General features: G+C 42.0%; 1 protein-coding gene across 8 annotated transcripts in view; it reads left to right on the top strand.

The window, feature by feature from the left end:
* ITSN2 (intersectin 2) overlaps window positions 1–25,064 on the top strand; it is a 272,629-nt gene extending 247,565 nt beyond the window's left edge. For 5 of the 8 annotated variants that reach the window (XM_073625295.1, XM_073625293.1, XM_073625290.1 and 2 more), the window contains 11 exons: window positions 2,106–2,227; window positions 3,288–3,394; window positions 6,394–6,577; window positions 8,089–8,187; window positions 8,280–8,447; window positions 11,384–11,596; window positions 13,093–13,214; window positions 15,669–15,751; window positions 16,879–16,962; window positions 18,065–18,238; window positions 20,995–25,064. In XM_073625295.1, coding sequence (XP_073481396.1) covers window positions 2,106–2,227; window positions 3,288–3,394; window positions 6,394–6,577; window positions 8,089–8,187; window positions 8,280–8,447; window positions 11,384–11,596; window positions 13,093–13,214; window positions 15,669–15,751; window positions 16,879–16,962; window positions 18,065–18,238; window positions 20,995–21,134 — 1,496 coding nt within the window. In that variant the 3' untranslated portion in view covers window positions 21,135–25,064. The remainder of the gene's footprint in view (window positions 1–2,105; window positions 2,228–3,287; window positions 3,395–6,393; window positions 6,578–8,088; window positions 8,188–8,279; window positions 8,448–11,383; window positions 11,597–13,092; window positions 13,215–15,668; window positions 15,752–16,878; window positions 16,963–18,064; window positions 18,239–20,994) is intronic. The other 3 variants (XM_073625289.1, XM_073625294.1, XM_073625291.1) reach the window with 2 other exon arrangements.
* Window positions 25,065–26,113: the final 1,049 nt, after the last annotated feature.

The raw sequence follows: 26,113 nt of genomic DNA on the forward strand, positions 1-26,113 counted from the left end.
AACTGCTGTACTCTTTTTAGAAACCCCTATGATGCTTTTCCAGTCCCGTGTTATAGGTGCAGGCCATGTTTATTTGTACAAAAAAATTCTTCTATAAATAAAAAAAAAATTTAAAACAAAATTATATTAATATAAATAAAATAATAAAAAAATACTAATATATTTGAGCTTACCAATCTTTCATAGGGCATTGGTTTTCTTTTTTTAGTTTACTGCTACTTTGTCTGGTCAGCTTGGTCTGTTAAAGGAAGCTGACAAATAAGATTTACTGGCTGTATCACCAGGTAAAAAATGAAGGGAAAAAAAGAAAACTAGTGTCACCACCACATCTAAGAATTGGTAATCTTCAATATAATGTGATTTTGAATTTCGGTTTAATGCTGCTTTAATCATTTATAAACTTTAAAAAAAAAATGATAAAATGAACCGAAAACATGATTCTTTTTAAAAACAGAGGTGTGAGCTATATTTGTGCTGTAAGTGATCCCTCGTAGACCAGTGATTAATGTGCAGGCTGCACGTCTTTATTACTATAGTTTGCAGGGCGGAAAATAAAAAAACCAGCAGCGATTAAATACCACCAAAAGAAAGCTATGTTTGTGAGAAAAAAATGATAAAAATTTGGTTTGGGTACAGTGAGAGAGAGGAGGGAGGATTAGGCTTTACTCCTCAGTTCGGAGTGGGGTCAGTGCCAACACTATGAATAGCAATAACCAATGGGCCTTGGCTGTGTCAATATAATAGTTCTTGAAATCAAAAATAGGTTTCTTTTTTAGTTTTGGATAGAATGTGAATTTAGAACCCCTGCCTGGTGTTTTACTCTACCCTTCTCGATTCAACATTATTAATGGCTTTATAAATACTTTAAGCCTTCATTTAACTATTGATTTAGCCCAATATAATGTATAATATTGTGGCTTTCAACCTCTAATTTTTCCGCCTTAAATATTTTTAGCTTGATTTAATTTTTGTTTTTTTTGTTTTTTTTACCACTTGTTTGTGATCTAAGTTTGGAGGCAGTGACAGATTAATTGACCCCTTTCAATCTAAAAATAAGGCATTAATAAGCAGGCTGCTACTAATGAGCATTCCTGCCTGTCAGTTGTGGCTTTGCTCCCAGCCTGTCGGGGAACATTCATGGCAGTAAAATCCCTACTAATTGCCCTGTTGTGTGCTGTGCATTGAGGAGCACCCGACATCCTGACATTATGTAAACCTGATGATTAATATATATGTTATATCTCTGAGCAGGTATTTGCTGATAATGTTCTGTATAAAAATATTCCTTACTATGACATAGTCATCATCTTGATCCCACAGAGATGCCTGTTATCTCTCCATTACAAATAGTATGGCGCTTAATTAAAGTTAATTGTAGTCCATTTTAATTTTTTTTTAAAGTACCGTGATAGCTAAAGTTGGCTATAGCAGGCTGGCAGAAATTAAAAACAAGCACATTCCTAAATTCACACAATCGAGGTGCATAGAGGAATCCTCCCAGCTGAGACCTTGTATCCCGACAGGAGGGACTCTCCACTGACAGAACACTATGATCAGGGGCTGCAGCCCATTGGCTGATCGAGAAAACAAACCTGTTCAACCCTGCTAAACCAACCGAATTATGATCCATCTATGGCCAGCTTAAAAGTAGACGCCACAAGATGCCTGTTATGACCTTCACATGCCTGTTGCGACCTTCACTGACCAGAAAAGCCTCTTCTGTGTGCCCCTCTGAACCTGGTTTCACTGTGCTAAGCACTTAACTTCCTTGCCTTCAGGGCTAAGCTTTGCCCACTCTTCAACCCTCCCCTCCATTGAGAGAGCTTTAGTGGCAAACAAGAGTTCCTTCACTAGCCAAAGGGATAGGTGGTAGAGGTTTGTGTAGAAAGGAGCAAGCCATACAGTCTGCCACTATACAACAGTAAGCAAAGACACCTACTAGATCCCATTGGTGGCTGCTCTTTCACTGATATCGGTTATCAGGTGTTTTCAGTAAAGCTAGGACGTGTAGCCAGGATAGTACTCTCATTTTTGTACACAAGCTACAAAGTGATTTATTCCCCTAAGTTGATGTATTCTACTGAGGGTTATATCTTTTCTTGTAGGGTGCGCTGACCTCCAGTTGTTGGACACCATGCAACCCATGGAGAGGAAGAGACAAGGTTACATCCATGAGCTGATCCAAACTGAAGAGAAGTACATGGATGACCTCCAGCTTGTGATTGAGGTGAGTTCTGAGCTTTAACAGACAACCCTAACTGGGAAATCAACTCCCAAGGAAGCACTGACTTGCCACCCATGAACTCCTGCCATTATGTTCCAACTCCTTGATAATCTTGTCCATCCCTGCCACTGTGATTTTTGTGGATATACCCTGTAATGCTTCCCAGCAGAAAAAAAAAACACCTGAACAACTATGAGATGACCTTATCGTTAGTGGGTGCCACATCAGAATGTTGAGCCAAGCAATTCTATGAATGACCTCATAGAAAGGCCTCATAGCCACAGCAGCATCTGTATAATGAGGCTTAAAATCCCTGGTGCTTTCTGGTGCATGTTGCTGCCATGTACAGCCGCAAATACAAGTGAATGGCTGTACACGGCCATGCTCGGGTAGGAAGGAGCTGCTAAGCATCTGTGTGCGTGAGGGCTAAAGAAGCAACCTAAAAATTGTTGCTATACCTGGACATAACCTAGAGCCATCTGTATTGTATTGCGTTTTCAGAAGGAGCTTGGGGTTGGAGAGGGGGGATCCCATGGCAGTCATTTTAAAAGTAGCATGGCACAATGGGAGGGGCAAGTCACTAATTACAAAATTCAGTAAACAGACAGAGAAGGCAAAAATGCATCAAAAAGTGGCTAATAAAAATATATAAAAAATATTTCTTAAGCATAATTGAAGTTACCTAGTATGCAGAAGGCTTGTTTTTTTTAATTATATGTTAGCCACTAAAAGAAATATAAAATATAAATATATAATAAAGGTTACTTTTTTTTTTTTTTTTTTTTTAACCTTTCTTGCCTATTGAATTTTGTTGTTTTGTGAAGGAACTGTACCTTTGCGTACCTACTATGCACTCAGCCAGCAGAGAAGATCTAACAATCAAGGCCACTGCTATGTTGTGTGTCGTTTTGATCTATAGGAAAGCTGAAACTGGGGGAGGTTTAGTATGGAATAAAATCAGGGCATACATTTATGTCTGGGGGGGAGGGGGGTGCCTTTTTGTGTATATGAATTGACTGTGCCCAGACCTAAAGCTCATTCACTGTTGTTTTTTGAATTTCAGGTGTTCCAGAAACCAATGGCCGAGTCGGGACATCTGGTAGAATCTGAAATGGGTTCAATATTTGTTAACTGGAGGGAGTTAATTATGTCCAACACAAAACTACTGAAGTGAGTGTGATGTTATTAAAGCTAACAGAAGCTATATTATGTCTTGCATACTCCATATCGAGATTATACCGATGGGAAGACATTTTGGAATTGACAGTGACAGAGTATAGTGTTGTATTGTTTTACCACTGGCAAGGCATTTATTTTCACTAGCTAATGTTAACAAGACATGCAAAATGAAAAAGGCAATCACCCAGGTCAGTTCAAATCTAGTACAAGTAAGGTGTACCTGGGCAGAGTAGTTCACAAAATGATAAAGTACATTTAGCTTACATTTGCAAATATGTGGTCTACTGTACATCAGGGGTGTCAAACGCTATTTCATCTTGGGCCGCATCATCAGTATGGTTGCCCCTAAAGGGTTGTATCTAGGGTGCAGTATGTACAGAGTGCAGTGTTCAGAGGTGCACTACATCTGAGTTCAGGGGTGCGCTGTGTACAGAGTGCAGGGTTCAGGGGTGCGCTGTGTACAGAGTGCAGGGTTCAGGGGTGCGCTGTGTACAGAGTGCAGGGTACAGGGGTGTGCTATGCACTGTGTGCAAGCCAAACCCCACCCCCTAAGCTTCATTGCATCTCTCTCTCTCTCCCACCTGGCTCGGCTTTAGTACCTCCCTGTGTAGAGTGCTCTACCTCGCCTTGCAGGGAGATAGATCTTTCTATCAGATTCTGGAGATCTTTCACCGCCTTGCCCCACCATGATTGCGCGCAGGCTTCTGTGTTAAAAGTAACAGTGGGGATCAGGAGCAGAAGGTAAGAGCCAGAGGTGGCGGAATTAATTTTCTCCACATTCCAGCTGCAAAACTGGGTGCGAGGGCCACAAGACATTGACACATATGTGGTCTATACAGTGGTATCATAAACCAATCCTGCACACATGTACTCCAGTGGGATTAGTTCTCAGTGAAAGATTAGTCAGAAAATGTCCTGCTAGATCACTTCAGGTTGGCCACTTTTTCAGGTGTGGCTGCTATGTAAAACCTTAAAAATAAGTACCTGTACGTTTTAAAATCCAGTAATACAGTGTCTCACCCTGCTCTGCACATGCTCAGTTACTCTATTTTTGCCATTGTGCTGAAAATCAGAGTCACTAGAGGCTATTCTGCTGACAGAACGTTTTACTGCTACTTGGGGGCTCTGGGCTTCAGCAAAATGGCAGCCTCTGGCAAGAAGAAATATGAAAGATGCTGGAGGCAATTTACAGTAAACACTAATTTTGGTAGCATAATTAATGTGGAATGTATGTTTCTTGCTAATGAACATTTTTTTTTTTATCATGTTGTTATGGGTACACTTCCGCTTTAAAGTTCGCTTTCTTTTAAATTGTGACTATTTGTTTGCAATTTTTCTACTCATTGTTCACTTAGCTAAGTAAATAAGGTGAAGCCCTCTGCTACTCTACTACAAAAGAGAATAAGTAAATCTTTGGACAGCAGGACCACGCATACAAAACTAAAGAAAAGGGGTATGGCTGGTCAAACACTTTAACACTATGGGTGGGAGGGTGGTCTTTACTAAAACTTGAGCAGCTGCACATAGTAACCACTCCGCTTTTAACGTAAAGTGGTAGTCAAGTCCCCCTTGTTTACTCGTACCTACAGGTAAGCCTATAATAAGGCTTACCTGTAGCTACAGTAAGTATCTCCTAAACGTGCACCGCACAGGAGATCTTTACTATAGCAGCAGATGGTGACATCGCCAGCGCATGTGCACTGCGCTATTCATGCCATGGCCATGACCCCCGCGCATATGGGACGTCATCGCTGTTTGGTCATTATGTTTGTGTATTTATTGGTTTTATGCCACAATGTAAGAAATCAGAAGTAAGCACAGAGGTTGCCCAAGCAGGCCCTAAAAAATGATCAGGTATTACAGAAGAATCCAAAAGGAATACAAGCAAAACAATCGTAGTTAAACCTTCAGGCAATTGGGATGATATTGAAGTACAATTATTACAAGATGGAAAAAAAAGGAAGGGAAAAAAGGCTGTGTGCCACGGCCTACTCACAGACATCCCAAGGTGGATCAACTCCTGAGACCAACCCCAAGGGATGACATCTGAAAGAACAAGAGAAAAGAAGAACCAGAAAGAAGGTAGGAGGGAGGAAGGGAAATTCAAAGTCTAGAGAAAGAAGGAGAAAGGGGAAGGGAAAATAGAACTTGGACTCGGATATGCTGTCGGAAGCAGTCAGAGAAGGCCCGAACAAGCTGGTAGAAGGTGAGGGATACTCATAGAAAATCCAAGGTTCCCAGACTTTGAGAAATTTAGGATGCGAGTCGTTCACGATGCTAGACATCTTGCTCATAGAGCATCAAGGCAGTCATACGTGACTTCACCTCTTGAAAGGCAACGTGCGGAGTCTTCTAGGCCTGGGCTATGTTCCATTTAGCAGAAATAAAAAGATAAGTAGCCAGCTTCTGCTGGGGTGCGTAGCTGTTTGGACATTCAAACAGCCGAAGCCTGCAGATCGGGTGAAGATGGACGCTCTGTCAGCGGTGACAGCGCACTGTTGGAAGGCTTAATTCTAAGGTCTAAGTGTTTCCTAATGTGCTAGCGTGCAATGCATAGCACATTATGCTATTATCCTGCAGGGGACCATTTTTTGCAGTTTACTGCTACTTTAAGCTTGTTCAGTTAGGATAGGTCCAATGCTCTGAAACGGTGAACTGCACTGGATCGCTTTTGTGAGCGCAGCTCAGCAGACACTATAAATCATTCAGGAAGCAATCCTGCTGCCTCCTGAGTGCCTTTTTTTGTTTTTTGCCAAGCATTATTCTATAATGAGGCCTATGCACCGCAACCCTCAGCCAAGAGTTTGGCTTACGGTTGTAGCGCAGCCCCATTGATTTGAATGCCCAAGTTTGACAGCTGCTGTGTAGCCTTTATGTGGTCATCCAGGGGGTGGTAAGACTGCAGCTTAGCCACTGTATATAATAATATATAATTACATCAGTCTTAGTAAATTCTTTGTTCTTACCTGTTTATTTTATTTTGTGTACAGGGCACTGCGGGTGCGTAAGAAAACCGGGGGAGAAAAGATGCCGGTCCAGATGATTGGTGACATTTTAGCAACAGAGCTGTCACACATGCAGGCCTATATTCGATTCTGCAGCTGCCAGCTGAATGGAGCTGCTCTCCTGCAATTTAAAACTGATGAAGAACCTGAATTTAAAGATTTTCTAAAGGTTAGTCCAGAATATTCATAGATACAATTGTCAAAAACTCAGACCTCACCTTTTACCATATGAGCTTGTCCATGCAACGCTTGTAAGTAACGTGGACCTAGCATGTGACACACAAGACTGTACCTGTAGGTTTTGGCTAACCCAACGCCAATGAGATCTTCCTGAAATGTGATCTGTTACAGCAGCAGATATTACCAATAATTATGTAATATTAAAGAATATGCAGAAAATCAGCTTTAGTGTGGCCACTGTGTTTAATGTTTGATGTGACAAAAACATAAAATTATCTAAAAATTAGTTTACTAACGTGTAAATGTACAAAAAATGGTTGTAGCTGAACTCCAGACAGATATAAAAACACAATTAAAGTGTTACTAAACCCACAACAGTAAAATCAGTCTGTATATGCAGTAAAACATGTTTTTTATACTCACTGTGATACCTAAGGGGTTAATCCTCCACATTGTGTAAAAAGGCTGTTTGATCCTATCTAAACTGATCCTCCCATTCTTCCCTTCTCCCTCTGTTCCCTATATATTTACTGATAGTACAGAGGCTAGGGGACAAGCTGCACATGCTCAGTTTGATTTGTATTGCTAGAGAGTTTTTTTTTCTTTTTCTTAGGAGAGTGCATGCAATCAGCACCGGGCCAATCAGCACTGTCCAGACAGAGGGTCAGGGGTCCTGGGCATCCTCATAGGACAGTCAGAGTAGAATGAAAACTCCTCCTACAAACTTTAACCAGGCACTGATAGAAGTTTCAAGGCTGCTATATACTGCTGATGAGAAAAGGTGTTTAGCCATTTATATTTACTAAAATAATTGTAATTCCTTCTTCTGCGTACTGTGGGAGAGCATAGTGAATGCAGGGTCCTGGGTTTAGTAACACTTTAAGGTTATTATGTGTTCCTTAATAAATCAATGGCTTCTTTGATTGCAGTCAGTGTAAGAACCTGATTCTGTCTTTATTTCCTATAATACTCTGTACAGCAACACAACATCAGCTGAGTAAGCAGAGGGAATATTTTGTATGTGTGCTGCTGCTTCCTAATGTTTAGTCAATGTTAAGTAGACAAGATACCCCTGGGTGGTACTGTGGGTACCCGTTGATACTAGATATACACCAAGTGCCAGAGCCTAATTGTTAGAAACTGGAAATTTGAGTTTCGGACCACAGTCAATGGACTTTATGGGCACAAAACTTTCTTAAAGATAAAAAATATATCTTTATAAATGTTATGTGCCCATAAAGTTCATGGACTGAGGTGCAAAATTCTTAATTTCGTTTTCTAATGTTTAGTCAAGTGATAAATTCTTGCTGCACTGATGGTGGAAGGACTAGCTGTGATGTTTAAGTGTGATTGGATCACAAAGTTGGCTGAGCAGAATTACAAGGTACAACAGGTCCCTTACATATATTTCAGCTAGTGTGGAATTAGGTCCTATATAAGAAACAATGGTGCTTTCCCTGTACGTATTTTGTCTGATGCATTTATTTTCCTGCTCTGCAGAGACTAGCCACAGACCCTCGCTGTAAGGGAATGCCTTTATCCAGCTTCCTTCTGAAACCTATGCAGAGGATAACGCGGTATCCACTTATCATAAAGAACGTGAGTAGTTCTCTGACTCCTCGCCTCCTAGGTCTTGTTCCAGGATGTTTTTGGCCATCTCACAACAGTTTCAATTTTTTTATTTGTGGCAGATCTTGGAGAACACTCCGGAGTCTCATCCAGATCGCGCCAATCTGAAGTTTGCCCTGGAGCGAGCGGAGGAGCTGTGTTCTCAAGTCAATGAGGGGGTGAGAGAGAAGGAGAACTCGGACAAGTTGGAGTGGATACAGACCCATGTTCAGTGTGAAGGACTAACTGAGGTGAGCACATGCATTTCATAAACAAACTCTTTCAGTCATGTCTGGGCTTGGCTAGATTAAAGGGTAAGGTCACCTTTGTACACTTTTTTTTTTTTATAATTCCAGCACCCCAATGCACATATATATATATATAAAAAATTTTTTGCAAAAATTTCAAAGCTTTCCATTAAATCTACAGTCACTTAATTTTCTTGTCCTAATCCACGTTTCCGGACATTTCCATAGTAATGTCTTCTTCCTGATCAGACTTATCAGACTTTAGGTCATGACACAGGAAGGAGTTGACCAGCTGACCTCATTAGCACACACCCTACATCATCCACCCACCCATTCCCAGGTGCACATTTTTATTTTTTTTAAATGAAATGCAATCAATCAGTGATCACCCTTCTCACTAAATACACAATCAGATTTCATAGTGTATGGCCATCTTTATACAAGTACATAGAAGGGAGTGGACAGAAACCCTCAACTGTCAAGCCCCATTTACAACTCAGCATAGCGGGAACTCGCATTCCCACATGCATTTTGGTTTTTTTAGCGGGGGGGGGGGGGTTGGCATTTCGGAGCATTTTCACTCATCACACATAGGGCAGCCCATTTACCTGAGTGTGCTGCCCTACACACAGCAACCGCCCCAAATAAGCTTCAGAACTATTTTTTAGAGTGGTGCTTGGTGCATTTTTTACGGCGATTTTTGGTGCAGCGCATTTCTTAAATGTTCTTGTGTTATCGCACTAATTTCACTTTCAGGACCCATTCACATCTAGCATAATGGGAGCGCACAATATGTGGGTTGTGTGTTTTTTACTGTGATTTTTGCAGCATATTCAAAAAAATTAAAAAACATAAAAACAGTGACAACTTCTAAATGGGCACAATTATGTGCAAACACAAAAAAACAATAATAACAAAAATAAATCAAAAATCAATCCCTCATGCAATCTTGAAATTCCAAAGGGTGAACTAAAAGACAGTCTGGAAGGTGGCACTAAACCACCAATCTAAATAAAACTCCAAGTGATTGACAAATATTCATCCGTGAAAAGGGCAGTCCACTACCAAGAATGGAAGAGGTCACTCCTTACCGGAAAGCCACGATCCCCCACTACAGAGGATCACAGCTCGCAAACACAGCTGAGACTGGCAACTGGAACCCGCATCGGTATCCACTACAGGGTCATCACAACATCAGCGGTAAAGGACCAACTCGTGGAAGGGGCGTACTATAAAATAAAGATGGAACTTGCATAGTGTAAAACCATAAAGGACTTTATTCAAAAACTCATAAATACACACTTACAGTGTCATCCAGAAGAAAGAGCCTTAAGTCCGGTCCGTTGGCCGTGTGGACTCGGACAAACCCGTCCTACTGGAAATGGAGCACAGAGGTGACGTCAGCACGTCGTCTAGCTCCGCCCTACGCGTTTCGTGACAACATCACGTCTTTCAGGCCCCTGGTAAGGAGTAACCCCTTCCATTCTTGGTGGTGGACTGCCCTTTTCACGGATGAATATTTGTCAATCACTTGGAGTTTTATTTAGATAGGTGGTTTAGTGCCACCTTCTAGACTGTCTTTTAGTTCACCCTTTGGACTTTCAAGATTGCATGAGGGATTGATTTTTTATTTATTTTTGTTATTATTGTTTTTTTGTGTTTGCACATAATTGTGCCCATTTAGAAGTTGTCACTATTTTTATATTTATGTACTCACTAGCGCGATTCTTTTTGTTTTTTAATTTTTCTAGTGACATATGGGTGTCATATTGTTAGAATTGCTGCTGTTTATTTTATATTGATTCACATCACATTACTTCTTTTTCTAAGCATCATATAGCGCAGTTTTCCCCCCCTATTTTTCTTATTTGCAGCATATTCCCCTTGTTTTTTCACATGGCAAAATGTGTGTTTGCTTCTGTGTTTGGTGTGCTGTTAACAATTAATGGCACTGAAAGCGCAACTAGTAATTTTAGGTGTATAAACATGGCCATACACTATGCAATCTGATTGTATATTGTGTATTTAGTGAGAACGGTGATCGCTGATTGATTGCATTTCATTTAAAAAACGTGCACCTGGGAATAAGTGGGTGGATGATGCAGGGTGCGTGCTAATTAGGTCAGCTGGTCAAATCCTTCCTGGGTCATGACCTAAAGTCTGTAAGGAAGAAAGACATTACTAATGGAAATGTCTGGAAACATGGATTAGGACAGGAAAAGTAAATGACTGTAGATTTAATAGAAGGCTTTGATATTTTTACAAAAAATAGTATAATGCTATATTGGTGCATAGGGGAGGTGGAATTTAGAAGAAAAAAAAAAAGAGTGTACAAAGGTGAACTTACCCTTTAAAGTGGAGCACCAGCCAAAACTTTTGTCTTTTTTAAGGCCAGAATAAAGTGAGGAAAGGTTAACCAGCCTCTTGCTGCCAAAGTAACGCAACTGTGTGGCAGTAAGGAGGGTGGCTCACACACTGCATTCATGCGTTCATTCTGGTTGCTAAGTACATGCCAGCACAGTGACCAAGCTGTCTTAGCTCCCAGTATATAGTAATGATCCTTGGTCACATGATCAGGTAGTGCACCCCACTATTGGGCATAAAGACCCTGTTAAAGGTATGCTGGGGAAGGATGGGAAGGGGTTAAAAACCTGTCTCTGGTTTTGAATTCTGTCTGTGACCCCTTTTGGATAATTTTTCTCCTTTCCTGCTTGGTGGAAATGGGGAAATTGCTATAACAGAGACACTAAAACTTAATGTTCAAAACACTCTGTGGCTGGAGACCCACTTTAAAATGGCTGACAGGTAGCAGAGAAATAAACCCCCTGACCAATGTCAATAGAACATCCTTATTAATTATGGCTGTCTACAATAGTAATTACATGTTGTATTCCTTCTTGTCATGTCCAATCACAGTGTGCCTTCTATCTGGTTTTTAGCAGATCATTTTCAACTCCCTGACCAACTGCCTGGGGCCACGGAAGATCTTGCACAGTGGCAAAGTTTACAAGACCAAGAGCAATAAGGAGCTATATGGATTCCTTTTCAATGATTTTCTCCTCCTTACCTACATGGTCAAACAGTTTGTGTCCTCCGGATCCGACAAGCTGTTCAGCCCTAAAAGCAATGCCCAGTACAAGATGTATAAGATTGTAAGTGTAAGAAAAGGATCTCATATCCCCTGTTGTCTTAAGATTACATAGGTGAACTAGTTAGTAGAGGTGCCCCAAGCCTGACTGCAGGAGAAGATGCTTATAGGTCATGTTCGAATCTCTCTACTAAACTACACCAATTATTTGGTTGTTTCTTTGTAACGTTTTCCATTGGTCGTTATTCTGCCCTTTTACAGCTGTTTAAAAAGTGCTGTGCTTGGTCCACAGTGTAGCTTTTAAATGAGGGAGAATGCTTCCATATGAAGCACTGTGTAATGTTATGCAAGCATATATCAGAACTTCTTATCAGTATGGGGAAAAGGGAGGAAGCAACTCGGACACAAAGCAGTGGAATATACATTTATTTTATGAGTTGAAATGATAAAACGTTATTTGTGGTTAGCTACTTCTGGCATGCAGTCTGTATATGAACATCCCTCGGCACGAAGCCCCATTCAATAAATGTATAAATGTTGTCCCATTGGGAGCAACCAGCTGACACTTTGCATGGCTGATGGCTCTCAATCCTGGCTGCCCCTGACAGCTCCAGCCCCCACTGCCAGTCAGGAACAAATCGGAGTGGTTCCTGATCATATGATCACTGTGTCAGCTATGAGGTGGTGATCACATGCAAGCTACAGGACTTCAATGGAAAAAAAAAAACCTTTAGCCTGCAGATGGCACTGCAGCAGGAAGGAGACAGCATTTATCTGTTTAATTCTGTAATTGTCAGGTACATTAAGATAAACGATTTAAAAAAAATAGAAAAGCAACTGGGTTTTTATTAGAACACAGTGACAAATAAAAGACATACAGTATATAATTAAAAAATATTTTTAAAAAATTATTGTTGTCAATTAGCTGATGCTGTTAAATATAGCCTGAGCATCTAGCGATTGTTTGTGGACATTGGGCAATGCCACACCTTTTTTTTTTTTTTTTTAAGTACATAGGACATTTGTAGTATGCCCTGCTGTAGAGCCAGGGGTAGGAAGAGTGAATTTAGAGAGATGGTTTAAAGAAAAAAAGTGAAGGTGGGAAATGTGGAGAAGAAAGATTTGCTTCATCAACGCGGAGGGTTCTTCATAACTTTCATCCACTGTGAGTTGAAATTAGGTGATTGTTAAGAAGCAGTGATGTTTCTGGGGGGCCCAATCAGAATTTATCTCTTAAAATGTATCTCTAACTGGTATAGTTGCATGCTGCCCTATTAATTAAATTTTTTAAATAAAATTTGTAGTAGATTCTTCAGAATCCGTAGAAAAATGTTACTAAGGGGCCAATTTAGAACGAGAGCAGATTTATATTTGTGAGCAGACAGTTATGTGACTTTGACATTCCCTACTGCTTCTTCATAAATGAACACCTACGTTTTATTCTTGTGACCACCCCAGTAAGACCAAAAATTGTGTTCAGACCAAGTAGAGTCCAGTTTTATACTATTTCCTGTGATTTTACTGACACTACCATTGTCCCTCTATCTTTGTCCTATAAAGCCAATTTTCCTAAATGAAGTTCTGGTGAAACTGCCAAGTGACCCATCCAGTGACGAGCCTGTCTTTCATATATCACACATAGACCGGGTGTACACCCTCCGAACAGACAACATCAATGAAAGGTAGGTTCTGGAGGCATTCACTCAGCACTGCGACATGTCTCCTTCCTTCTTAGGTCCATACAGCATGCGGCATATCGCTGCAATTTCCAGAGAGCTCCAGTGCTACACAATAGGATTCATGTCAATAAAAGCACTGAATGCTACTCTTTTGCTTTGCTTTGCTCCAGAATGAAAATAGACTGCATTGCTATTGTTCACAATATAGTGCGCACCCCCTTTCCAGCAGCGCCATATCAGCCTGTACGGTTGTAATCCCGAAGGCTGGGAACTTAGGGCTAATCTGCACATGTGCCTGTACCTCCATATGTAATCCACAACAGAGATCTCAGGAACAGCAATCTTGCCCTCCCAGGTCTCTCAAATTAGGTCTAAGGGTCCTCTCGCTTTCCTTCTGTGAAGGAATTTAAATGGTGAAAAGCTTGTGGCCTTTTTGGGTACTTCTATGTAGGCAAACGGGCAAAAATTGTTCCCAGTCTCTTCTCTGTGACTCCACAAACATTCTCCGCATTTGTTCCAAAGCACCACTGAAATGATCACACAGGCCTAACCACAATTCGTATCATCTGTTTTTCCTAGAGGGAGCCTCCATCAGGTCAGACACAAACTGGGGGGCATTGATCACTAAGGAACCCTGCAGGGAAATATTCCCAGCAGAGCATCGACTATGTCAGTCCTGAGGGAGGATGGTGCCAAATGCTCTGGATACTGGTCAGGATGTATTGTTTGCCTGAACTGCTGGGTATGTCTCCTGGCCCAGTGATATCTATTGCCACCCTTTTTATCCACCTCCCGCCCGCTGTAATGTAAAATGACGGATGTAAGGTGGCTCTCTGGTTCTGGGATGACATCATATGACGTTGTCCCACTTTCGCCGCCCTTGTGCTCTGGGTGGTGCGATCTGTCCCTGGGACACGGCACATCACCGATCTCGGTAAAGAGCTGATGGCGCGGCTCTTTACCCATGTGATCAGCTGTGTCCAATCACATGTAAACAAGGAAATTCCGGTTATCAGCATTCCGCTCCTCACACTGACAGAGTGTGAGGAGAGGAGAGCCGATCAACAGCATTTTCTCACAGGGAAGAGCTGTACAGATAATCAGGGCATGATCAGTGCCGCCCCAACAGTGTCCAGCAGTGTTTGCTTTCAGTGCTCATCAGTGAAGGAGAAAAATGACTTACTTACAAAATTTTATAACAGAATCTTCGGCTTTTTTTCATTTTTTTTTTTTTAGCAAAAAATAAAAAACCCAGTGGTGATTAAAAACCATAAGAAAGCTCTATCTGTCTCAAAAAAATTGTAACATTTTGTTTGGGTACAGCATTGCATGACTACGCAATTGTCATTCAAAGTGTGACAGCACCAAAAGCTGAAAATTGGCCTAGGCAGGAAAAGGGTTAAAAGTGCCCAGTAGGCAAGTAGGTAAAGGTTCATCAATTACAGGCAAAGATTGTAGCCCATCTCCTGCCTTGCCAACCTGTTGAAACGTAACACAGGGCTAGCAGTTTTTGGCTGTCTGTACCCATGTAAGGGCAGAAAAAAATTCTTGGACCTTGATCTTATTAATGTGTTGGATATGAGGTCATTACCATAGATGTGCACAGGGTGTGTGCCGGATTTGCCTGGGTACGCACTAATCACTCAGATTCCCCCTACTGCCCAGGCCCCCCCCCACCGCAGTGCTGCAGGCTTCCCTCCTTTCCTCTCCTCTCCTCCCGGCTGCTGCAGGGGATGTTTCAGGATGGAGAGGGGATTAATCAATATGTCATTATTTACCAGCCTCTTCCTTTTCTAAATGAACACAATCACTGTGTTCAATCATATCTGAAGCATAGCAAACTGTGTTTACTATGCCTCAGTTTGTGAATGAACAGGAAGCTGCTTAGCACAGAGCACTTCCCATTCATTCACTGTCCAGTGCAGCTGAGGCTGCAGAAAAAAGTCAGGTGTGTTTTGAGCTTTTGGGTGCACACCCCAATGCAGTCAGCTGCGCACATGTGATCTCTTACACTTTTCAAACAGCGAAATACATATAAGTTTTATTTTTGTACCTGACAAAGGTGTTATTCTGGTCACCCAATCTGAACAGATAAGGAAAAAAAGGTAGCACTTATTTCTTGGCTCTACAGTTCAACTGCATGTGTCTCCTCTTGGCATATAGACATCGCCATCATCTCCCTTTCCAGTGAGCTGATAGGAAACAGTACTACTAAACCAGGAGGTATCAGATTGACCTCGCTGACTAGTACATATCACAAGAATGGCTGAGCTAAATCATACATCCTTTTTTTTCGGGAAACCGGTAAACGTGCATTTGAACTGCCTACTTAAATATATTTTAACTCTTTATAAAACACCCATTTCTCATGTTTATGGAAATGCCACATTTTCTCCTATATCCCACCTTATTGGCTGAAAAGTCTGATTGTGTTCTGTCCAATGTTCTCTTTTCTAGAACTGCCTGGGTTCAAAAAATCAAAGCTGCCTCTGAAAACTTCATTGACACAGAGAAGAAGAAAAGGGAAAGGGCATATCAAGGTACAGTTATTACATACATACACATAATTATAAAGGAGAGCCGTCCACACCCAGCTGTTGGCTCAGTGTACAGATATAACAGCACTTTTGAGGTTCTGTACCTTGGTATTACGATGGCCAAGGCAGGGAGCTTCTCATTATGGTGAGGAGGTCTTCTACTGAAGCCACAAGGAGATATCAGATTCCAAGATGTGATGAAGCTACAAACACCCATCCAGAACTTATTGTACTGACCCTGTAGATGTGCTAATTATCTTCTACTTTCATTGTATTTTATACATTTGTGGTGTTCCATCTGCCTTAGGAGATCAGATTAAAGCCTGGTACACATGGGCCGAATATCCGTTGGTTCAATAGAAACCGGCCGACATTCGGCTCATGTGTACATCAGTCTGTCCGGCTTCTGTTGAATGGGCATACTGGAAAACCAGCATCCGAATAGCGGTGGCTGCCAATGGCTGCAAGATTTGATCGGAGTGTTCTGACAGGTGGACAGTCCCCTGTCAGAACGCAATAGCTCAGCGGGGGAGATTGCCATATTAACATGGGATAGTTAGTACAGTGAGCTCTTCATTTTTTTTTTTCATTCAGCCCTCTGAGTCGAACGAAAAAAAAAATGAATAATGTGTACCAGGCTTAACCAAGAATATGTATGTGAGCCGCTCAGGCTGTATGGGAATGATGTCCTGTGCCCACCACAGTGCGTGCTGGCTGGGAAGCGAGCTTGTCTATGCTCCAAGCAATAGAGAGTGACTAGGTGTCCCCAGGAGCTGCGCACCAAGTCAAGACCTGCTGTATAATAGTGAATGGCAGTCTCAGCCTGGGCCCCCAACGTATTTTACTCCACCCACCGGAGCTTACTCATGGGGATCTGGTGGGTGAAGTGAACCATGTTGGGTCATGGCCTGATGGGGGTCCAGGCTGAGACTGCCTTTCACTATCATACAGCAGGTCTTGTCTTGATGTGCGGCTCCTGGGACACCTAGTCACTCTCTACCAGGCTAAACCTGTTATTTGTTTTTCAGCCAAACTAATTATTTATATATAACATTTTATTATTAGAACAGCAGTTATGAATATACTTTGAGTTTCTATCATTTGTCTTTCGTTCTGTTTCCTCTGTTTAGCAAGGTCTCACAAATCCTCAGGAATTGGACGTTTAATGGTGCAAGTCATTGAGGCAGCTGAACTAAAGCCCTGTAAACCCAACGGTAAGAGCATTGTCCGTTTGCTCAGGCCAATGTGGCTAGTAAATAGCATAGAACACAAGTGTCAAACACAAGGCCCGCGGGCCGAATCCGGCCCTCCAGGCCATTTCATGCTGCAGGAGAGCTCCAGCCCTTCTCTGGTCCTCCTCCAGACCCCTACTTTCTGCTTTCAAGCAATGCGTCCAGCTTCTTCCTAGCAGCAGCATAAGGAAAGGGGGTTCACTGTGATGTTAGGGAGAGTAAGGGGACTCAACTTCTGATGGTGGGGTGGCTCTTGACATCTAATGTAAGGGGAGGGGGATGTGCTGGACATCTACTCTTACAGATAATACCAGCCCTTTTGAGGACAATCTTAATGCTGATGCGGTCCACGATCAAATTGAGTTTGACACCCTTGGCATAGAAGATGGATTAGCAGAGGTTAGAATGGACATGGTTCAGAAACACTAGGCTATTACACTTTCTACAGTAAAAACCGTTAGTCCTTATTAACTGGTATCGGTAAATGTCAAGCCGTTAGTTTAGTAGTGGTTTTTTTTTTTCTTCTGCAGTAACAAATTAAAACCCAATTAAACTATGGTATCTTGATGTATTATTTTAATGCAGCCAGGCTGCATATACCATACCATATTTTTTTCTAAAATGAGGTGCTGCAGCAAAGATTCAGATACCTTGTGCTGGCAGCATATAGGAGAGTCAGACCGCTGCACTCTCTCACACAACTGGGATGCCATTAAAGTTCATGTGTGTGTAAAGGCAGGCATCACAATACTTTTGGTAATATAGTGTATGTGAACTGTCTTATCTGCCAAAGGATTTGCAATTCTGTACAGCATCTCTTGTAATTTCATACACATCTGCCAGAAAGCATAGCCAGGAGGGTGACTCCACTCTCTATGTTATAGTTAAGGAATACAGTGCTGTCACCTTCCCACCCACAGCTATCGCAAAAGAGCAGCAAAACCCTGATAAGTCATCAGCCCTGCCCTCTCCACCTCTCAGTACATGGCTGAGCCTACTTGGCTCCTAACATGTTCTCCTATCTCCCGTTATGAGGGTTGCCATGCAGGAGGTGCTTTTTTTCTGAAACATGCTTATTTTGCAGGAAAGAGTAACCCATACTGTGAGGTCAGCATGGGATCGCAGAGCTACACCAGCCGTGCAGGGACTGACACCTTGAACCCAAAGTGGAACTTTAACTGCCAATTCTTCCTGAAGGATGTGTATCAGGATGTGCTGTGCATCACAGTGTTTGATCGAGACCAGTTCTCTCCTGACGGTGAGTGTGGTGTGCTGTCCCTGTGGGGTGCTATTCTGGGACTGGAACCGCAACTGGAACCAGAATGTTTTGTCAGATGTCTATTTGAAGAATGCAGACCCTGTTCACCCAGGAATTGGATGTGCTAGTCTGAAAGCCATCATGCAGATTTCGCACTCTTTTTTTTAAATAACAAACATGTTATACTTTCCCCCTCTGTGCAGTTGGTTTTGTACAGAGCAGCCCAGATCCTCCTCTTTTTGGGTCCCTCTTTGCTGTTCCTAGCCCCTCTCTCCTTCGAGTGCCCCGCAGCCAGCGGAGGAGAGCCAGGGAAGCAGCTCGTGGTTGAGGTAAGTGCACCAACTGACCAACCCGGGGGGAGGTATGGTAGGCTGACGTCTGCACTGTTTGCCCCCAGCCCCCCCACCCCAAAAAAATTACCACCAGCCGCCACAAAATTTTTTAAAAAATTCTTAGGAATATTGAATTATTCAAAAGATTTAATTTGTTTTTAAAGCAGGGTTCCACCCAAAAGTGGAACTTCCGCTCATCGGATTCCTCCCCCCCTCCGGTGCCACAGTTGGCACCTTTCAGGGAGGAGGGGGTGCCGATATCTGTATAATACAGGTATCTGCACCCACTTCCGGGAATAGACTCCCGCGGGAGTCACGCCCCCTCCCGCACTCCCCCGCTGTCACCTGGGAAACACACACGGGTCCCAGGAGATAGCGGGGACCATTGAGAACGTGCAGCGCGATTTGCACATGCGCAGTAGGGAACCGGGAAGTGAAGCCGCAACGCTTCACTTTCTGATTCCCTCACTGAGAATGGTGGCGGCAGCACCCAAGTACCGAGGGACGGTTCGGTCTCGGGTGGCGACATCGCTGGACCCCGGGACAGGTGAGTGTCCTTATTTTAACAGTCAGCAGCTGCAGTATTTGAAGCTGCTGACTTTTTAAAAAAAAAATGTTTGCGGGACTCCCGCTTTAACATTTGATTTTGGAATGAATGGATTTTACAGAATGAAAACCACTTTCTGTATACTGTTAGAAATTTGTTCTAATTTTCCCATCACTGCGAATGCCGATTTGAACCACTAACGATTAGAAAAACACATTTTCTTAGAGCATTCTTGTCCTCAGCTGTGGTCTGGGATAGTCGAATACAGATACTGAAGAAGAACTCTTTATTCAGCCAAATTAGAAATGTATATTTGCATGACTATGTTTAGCAAGCATATTTTATTGTTTTAATGTTTTAGTACCAACTGACATCTCTCCCGTAAATGCAAAGAAAACTTACAGGTGTAAGCCATCTGGTCCTAGTGATTTATTCACATTTCTTTTTTTCTAGCCTTTTTTTGAAACGAGGGTACATTCAATATAATGTTATTAGCATTACTGTTTTATTTATTATACCCCTCATATTCATTTGTATAAACTGAGGAAAGGAATGTATATAAAACGGTTGCCTTCTCCTGATCATCTTTTATGCAGTCAATATTTTTTTACTTTTTTTTTTTTTACTATTAATATATGTGAAAAAAATTTGGTGGACTGTTTTTCTCTCCTCTGCAATGTAACTCTAATGCCCCGTACACACGGTCGTATTTTCCGACGGAAAATGTGTGATAGGACCTTGTTGTCGGAAATTCTGACTGTGTGTAGGCTCCATCACACGTTTTCCATCGGATTTTCCGACACACAAAGTTTGAGAGCAGGATATAAAATTTTCCGACAACAAAATCCGTTGTCGGAATTTCCGATCGTGTGTACACAAATCCGACGCACAAAGTGCCACGCATGCTCAGAATAAATAAAGAGATGAAAGCTATTGGCTACTGCACCGTTTATAGTCCCGACGTACGTGTTTTACGTCACCGCGTTCAGAATGATCGGATTTTCCGACAACTTGTGTGTGACCGTGTGTATGCAAGACAAGTTTGAGCCAACATCCGTCGGAAAAAATCCTAGGATTTTGTTGTCGGAATTTCCGATCAATGTCCGACCGTGTGTACGGGGCAATACAATCTATTTTAGATGTCCTCCTCATGCAATGGCAGCCCCCATGTTTCTCTCAGGAAATGTTTCCTTCAAACAAGCATTTAGCGGGCTTCTTAGGGCATGTAACAAGCTTTGAACCTTGCCCAAGTCTGCATGTAATGTAATGAAAATAGCTACCCATTAATAAAAGTATTGGCAGACTGCAGCTGAGGGTGCTTTGTGGTAATCAAGAGTGCAAAGCAGAAGTTTTCATCTCTCACAGTAGGTTCTCTTTAAAATATACATTATCTAAACCCAAGAACAAAAATGTCAGGTCAAATATGGTGACCTGTCCTGCTATGGAAAAGTAGGAGAAATGCATGCAAAGGGTTAATTAAAAAATTTCAGTTTTGAGGTGGAGAGAGAGCAGACTAGAGGATATGTTGAAGGGAGAACAGATTGGAGAACAGGTGAAGGGAAAGCAGACCGTAGGACATTTGAAGGGAGGGCAGACCAGAGGATTAGTGGTGGAGGGTGAGGAGACCAGAGGGTTGGTGGAGGGTGAGGAGACCAGATGATGATTGGTAGAGGGAGAGGAGACCAGATGATGATTGGTAGAGGGAGAGCAGACCAGAAGAAGGGTAAAAGGAAAGTAAATAAGAGGATAGGTGTAGTGTCAGAAGTCTTGCAGACATAAATAAGGGCTGCTAAGTAAAGATGACGTCAGTATTAGGCAACTGGAAGGACGAAGCGATGGCTACAAATGCATTTTAATTTCCTTTTATTCCTTCTTAGACTTTTTGGGCCGCACCGAAGTCCCAGTGGCAAAGATCCGAACTGAGCAAGAGAGTAAAGGCCCAACCACTAAACGTTTACTGCTCCACGAAGTGCCAACAGGGGACGTGTGTGTGAGGTTTGACCTTCAGCTGTTCTAAGGGATAAAAATACTCCATCATTACAGCTGGGTTCTGTTCGTGTGCACTAGGACCAACGGTCCACAACTTTCACTGTCCGTGTTCTCATATCTTGGCCCACTTGCATGGTCCCCTGCCACCTACCTATGCAAACCCAAGTTACATGACCCCAGTGCCTTTCACCCTTCAAGACTGCACAGCTTGCGTTTGCAACAGTTCTACAGTTTTGGTGCCAGGTGAAAAGAATCCACACCTTTCTGGAACCGTGACTAGGACCTGTGAAGATACATGTGGCTCGTCTTGCAAACTAGGTGCCATGTCATTTAAGGGCTTTTGTTAACTTTTAATTCGCAACTTCACGCAATGAGCAAAGTCATTCAGCGAACAACAAATTCTGCTTAGGAAATGTTGCAACTGTGCTAAAGTCAAAAAGCCCTCTCAATCTTTTACAAAATTAGGTTTAGTGGGGTTCTCACAGGACTTAGTAGGACTTCAATCTCTTGTCACACACTGTGCTGTTACCCTCTCTGAGTTCCAGGGGCAGTGCTCTAAAGCTGGGCACTCCTGGCCTGTATTGTGGTTCAGGTAATCATAGGGATTTATCAAACAAGGCAGCCAGCTGCACAGGGATGAATACGTGAATTAGAGAGTCTCAGCAAGGAAGGCTGTGTCATTGATTGCAAAGAGTTTGGCTGCAGTGTGCCTTAAAGGTTCCCCATTGGAAATGTATGGATTATACTCGGTTATCATTTAATTTGTTGAGTTTTTTTTTTTTTTTAAAGGAACGAAATAGGTGTTTAAGAAACATTATATGAACTCTTTGCTCCAAAACACTGTAACTTGCAAATGTAGAATGTGTGTTGTTTAAAGAGAAGGATTTAATCCAATTTTTAATTTTATAGGAATTTCAGAGAGTATGAAAGTGACAAGGAAATAGAAACATATATTTATAGCAATGTACATATTTATATTGAAGGCAAAGACACACTGGTATGCAAAATTTTTATATTTATGACAAAAGATTATTTAACATGGAAATAGCAGAGGAAGTTCTTTACACTGAACTCCAGGCAGGCAGACAATGAAAATACATATATGTGAGATATCTTATCTGCCAAAATATGAGCATTTCAGTTCAGTCTGTCTTGTGATCCAAACAGTACAGCCCAATCAGACTCCTCATTTTTCTCTACTGCAGTTAGGCAGTGCGGTTTGGTCATTGCCTCAAGCCTGCTCATTGCACAAAGAAGGAGTGGTAGCATAGTGATGAGGACCCCACTCTGTGCAAGGTAGTAGAACGTGATCGGTTCATGGTGCTGACCCTCTTTTTCCCAGTTTGAGTCCTGCCGTGCAGGGCATCACAGAAACTAATGAAAAGATAGAATCAGGTATATGTACTTGTTTTGTTTAAATACATTTAATAATTTCCTAAGGAGTGCATAACAGGGTTAATTAAATATATCCGGTGCCTTCCTGGAGTTCAGCTCTAAATCAAACTTGTCTTAAAAGAAATATTAGAGGAAAGAAATGGACGCCTCCCACGTTTCTCTTAAGACAGGTCCACTTTAAGAAAACACTATTGCCCTTTTCGTTTTGCATTTTGTATCTAGGAGATGGGCATTGGCAATACTGATAGCTACATGGCAGAAGTATCGGCAATGACAATCATTTCATTGCTCATGGCCATGGTTTTTTTTTTGGTAAGGGGTTTATAAAAACTGCAGGGAAGGAAATCAACCAATCAGATAATTGCTTTTGTTTTGTGACCTGCTTATTACCAATTGAAATATGATTGCTTATGGATAGCATGGACACTATGCAGCTCTACTTACATCTGCTCAGCTTGCGTTTATTGTGAGTTGTCTATAGAACACATTAATTCAGATTCATCAGGCTTCTTAAAGGGATTTGGGCTCTGTGGCATCTTATCCCTTGATTTTGAGCTGTGACTCCTCCCAGTTATTTTCCATTGAGCGCGGGAGAAGCTACAGTGGTCTTAGATGGTGTGTAAACCAGATAAGACATTGGCATGATTTTACAGACTGGAGAGACGGGTTTAGACGATGACTGCCATGATGGGAATCCGAGCCAGTCAGCAGCTAGGCTAAGCTCTCTTCTGCTTTTATATGCTGCCCCTTTTGGGAACAGAAATGGAGGGAAAGCTCCCTTGTGGGGATCAGCAAAATTCTGACTAGAAGTTTCCTATCCTTCGCCACGCTATCCAAAAAATGGTGGGAGGTTGCTTTAACTAAATAGTGCTAAGTGTTGAAAATGCAGCATGAGCAGGGGGATTGAAGGCTCATATAATGGGTGTCAGAGTAACACCTACTCCTGACGTTTTGCCAAAATGGCACCTATGGCCTTCACTCAGGATAAAAGGAGTACATTGGAACAAACAGATAAGGTTGCACATGCATGCAGTGGACTTGGGCTGCAGCTTCTGCCCTGGTCTGTGTTTCTCTTACAGTTCCTCAGCACTGGAAAGTGTAGACACACTAGCTATAGTAAGTAAGCTCCCTACGTACGAACGAGTTCCTTTCCAGGAGCTCGTTCTTAAGTTCAACTTGTTCGTAAGACCAACAAAGTACAGCTCTCGCAGACAAAGGCTGTGAACACTGATCAATGTGTTCTGTCGGGGGAGCCCAACATCAGAACACAAAGGCACAGCATGGGCACAGCGCTGCACCAACTTTGCTTGTGTTGATACGGCGATCTCTCAGGTTTTTTTTCATTCAGCCCACTGGGGGTTTGTAGTGTTTGTACCCAGCTTTACAGGATTGGACATGCAACTCATTTGCATCTTTGAAAGTTTGCAAGTTGAATGTTTGTATGTAGGGGACTTACTGTATTTTAATTCCATGCATTAGAGTACCTGTCAGAATCTGCTAGTTTGTGCGGTAGTAAATCCAGTTTAAATATCACTGTTTATTTCACATGTATACATTGTATGAAACTAGCAATGCCCAAACTGGGATATAAATCTTAACGGTCAGCAAATATTTCAGGTTGTCAGAAGGCTGGTTCACTTACTGGCTTCCTAATTTCTTGAAGACTGCAGTAGGTATTTAACCCAAGTAGAATCCCTTGTTCCACCCAGCTGCCATGTTTTTTTTTTAAAGCATAATGATATGGCGTGATACCTCCACAATGTATAATAAAAAGATTAACACTTTCATTGTAGCCTTGTAGAAACTGCCAGGAACACCAGCTACTACTGAGAGATTGTGTCAATGGAGTCTACACAAAATTTAGGAACCTATGGGTGATTTACCCCACCTGGGCCCTCCCACCACCTTGAATATTTGCTTTGGGTGCACACAGCCTTTAAGAAAAAAAAAAAAACCCTATTTTTTTTTCAAACTGTGTGCTACGGTTAAATCGGAATGCATATTTCTTTAACTGACAGGACTCTAGTTGTGTTATTCTATAATTATGCTAACTTTAGAGATTTAGGGCTTTATGCTGAGCAACCAAATATTTCTAACATTCTTTCAATCAAATGCAGATTTCTCTTGGCTCCAGCTGAGTTGTCTGGAGACAGGTTCAGGTTCTCCCCTGATGCTGTTCCAACTGAGATGACTGGCCACCCTACCCAATAAAGAGCTCTCTTCATGTTCCCCCTATTGCATAGTTATGCAACATGCATCCATTTCAATTGTGCACTTAGCAGAAAGAAAGTTACCTATTCAGAGAGTTTGTAAAGGCGGTCTGAGATTTTATCCCAAAACACAAAAATGCCTCAGTTAGTAGAATTTTGTCCAAAAAACACTTTAATGCTAAACCCAAGGGGGATCCTCATATTCTTTCCGCAATGGCCATCAAGGGTGCAGCCCTCCACCAACCGAGAAGGCCTCCAAACGAACTGCAAAAAACATACAGAAGGGTGGAACCACCTTGTGCATTACCGTTGATAAGTTTTATTAAATCCACATAGACAAATGGATACACACATGCCAATAAAAAAACATTAAGCAAAACAGATCTGCTCCAGCTGGAACGCAATGTGACTCGTCCTGGGAACAAATGTTTGGACACCTGATGCGTTTCGGGGGTCATGCCCCTTTCTTCAGAGCTGTGGAAAAGGAGCATGACCCCCGAAACACGTCAGCTGTCAATCATTTACTCCCAGGGTGAGTCACATTGCGTTCCAGCTGGAACAGATCTGTTTTGCTTGATGTTTTTTTTTATTGGCATGTGAGTATCCATTTGTCTATGTGGATTCAATAAAATTTATCAATGGAAATGCACAACCTGGTTGTGCCCTCCTGTATGATTTTTTTGCGGTTTGAGTAGAATTGTGTCCCTGAGACACTAAGAAGACAATCCTGCTCCAGGGTGAATTCCCTTGGATTACCGTTTGTGGTAGCACCACAGGTCGTAGCATGCCATGACGGTTGGGGGGGGGGGGGATGTGTAACACTGTTACATTACCAAATACTTGAAAGCCTTCTAATCTCAGATTAACATTTCTCACCTTGTTCGAATTCAAATGATCTGAATGCTTTTCAGTGCCTACTTGGATTCTCAGATCTGGTATACATAGTATATAGGAATGTATTAAAAATGAACAAAGTGGAGCCTCACCCAAATTTTAATTGTATTTTTTTGTTATATTGGGGAAGCGCCACTTTATTTTTATCTATTACTGTCTCTGTCCCTTTTGTGAAGATGTTGTCCATTCTTGTGTGTTCAAGTAAATGGACTGCCTTAACACAATGCACGTCAATGCTTGACATTGTGCACAGCAACAAGTGTAAATGGGCCCTGAAATAGGGAAGATCTTCTCAATTAACCCCATTATATCCAACTATAAAATAAAAAGTTTGGACTGGAGTTCCACTTGAAAGTGCATCAGTTGAGGGGGGGGGGGGGTGCAAGAGTAATTTATCAGTCTGAAAGAAGTGTTTGAATTGCCCACAGCCTTTTATCATCCTACACTGCTAGAAGAATAAAATCACAGGGAAATCTTATTGGCTGCCATGACGGTTCTTCAGACATTT

The sequence above is a fragment of the Aquarana catesbeiana genome, linkage group LG04 (genome assembly GCF_042186555.1).
Source record: "Aquarana catesbeiana isolate 2022-GZ linkage group LG04, ASM4218655v1, whole genome shotgun sequence".
Classification (NCBI taxonomy): domain Eukaryota; kingdom Metazoa; phylum Chordata; class Amphibia; order Anura; family Ranidae; genus Aquarana; species Aquarana catesbeiana.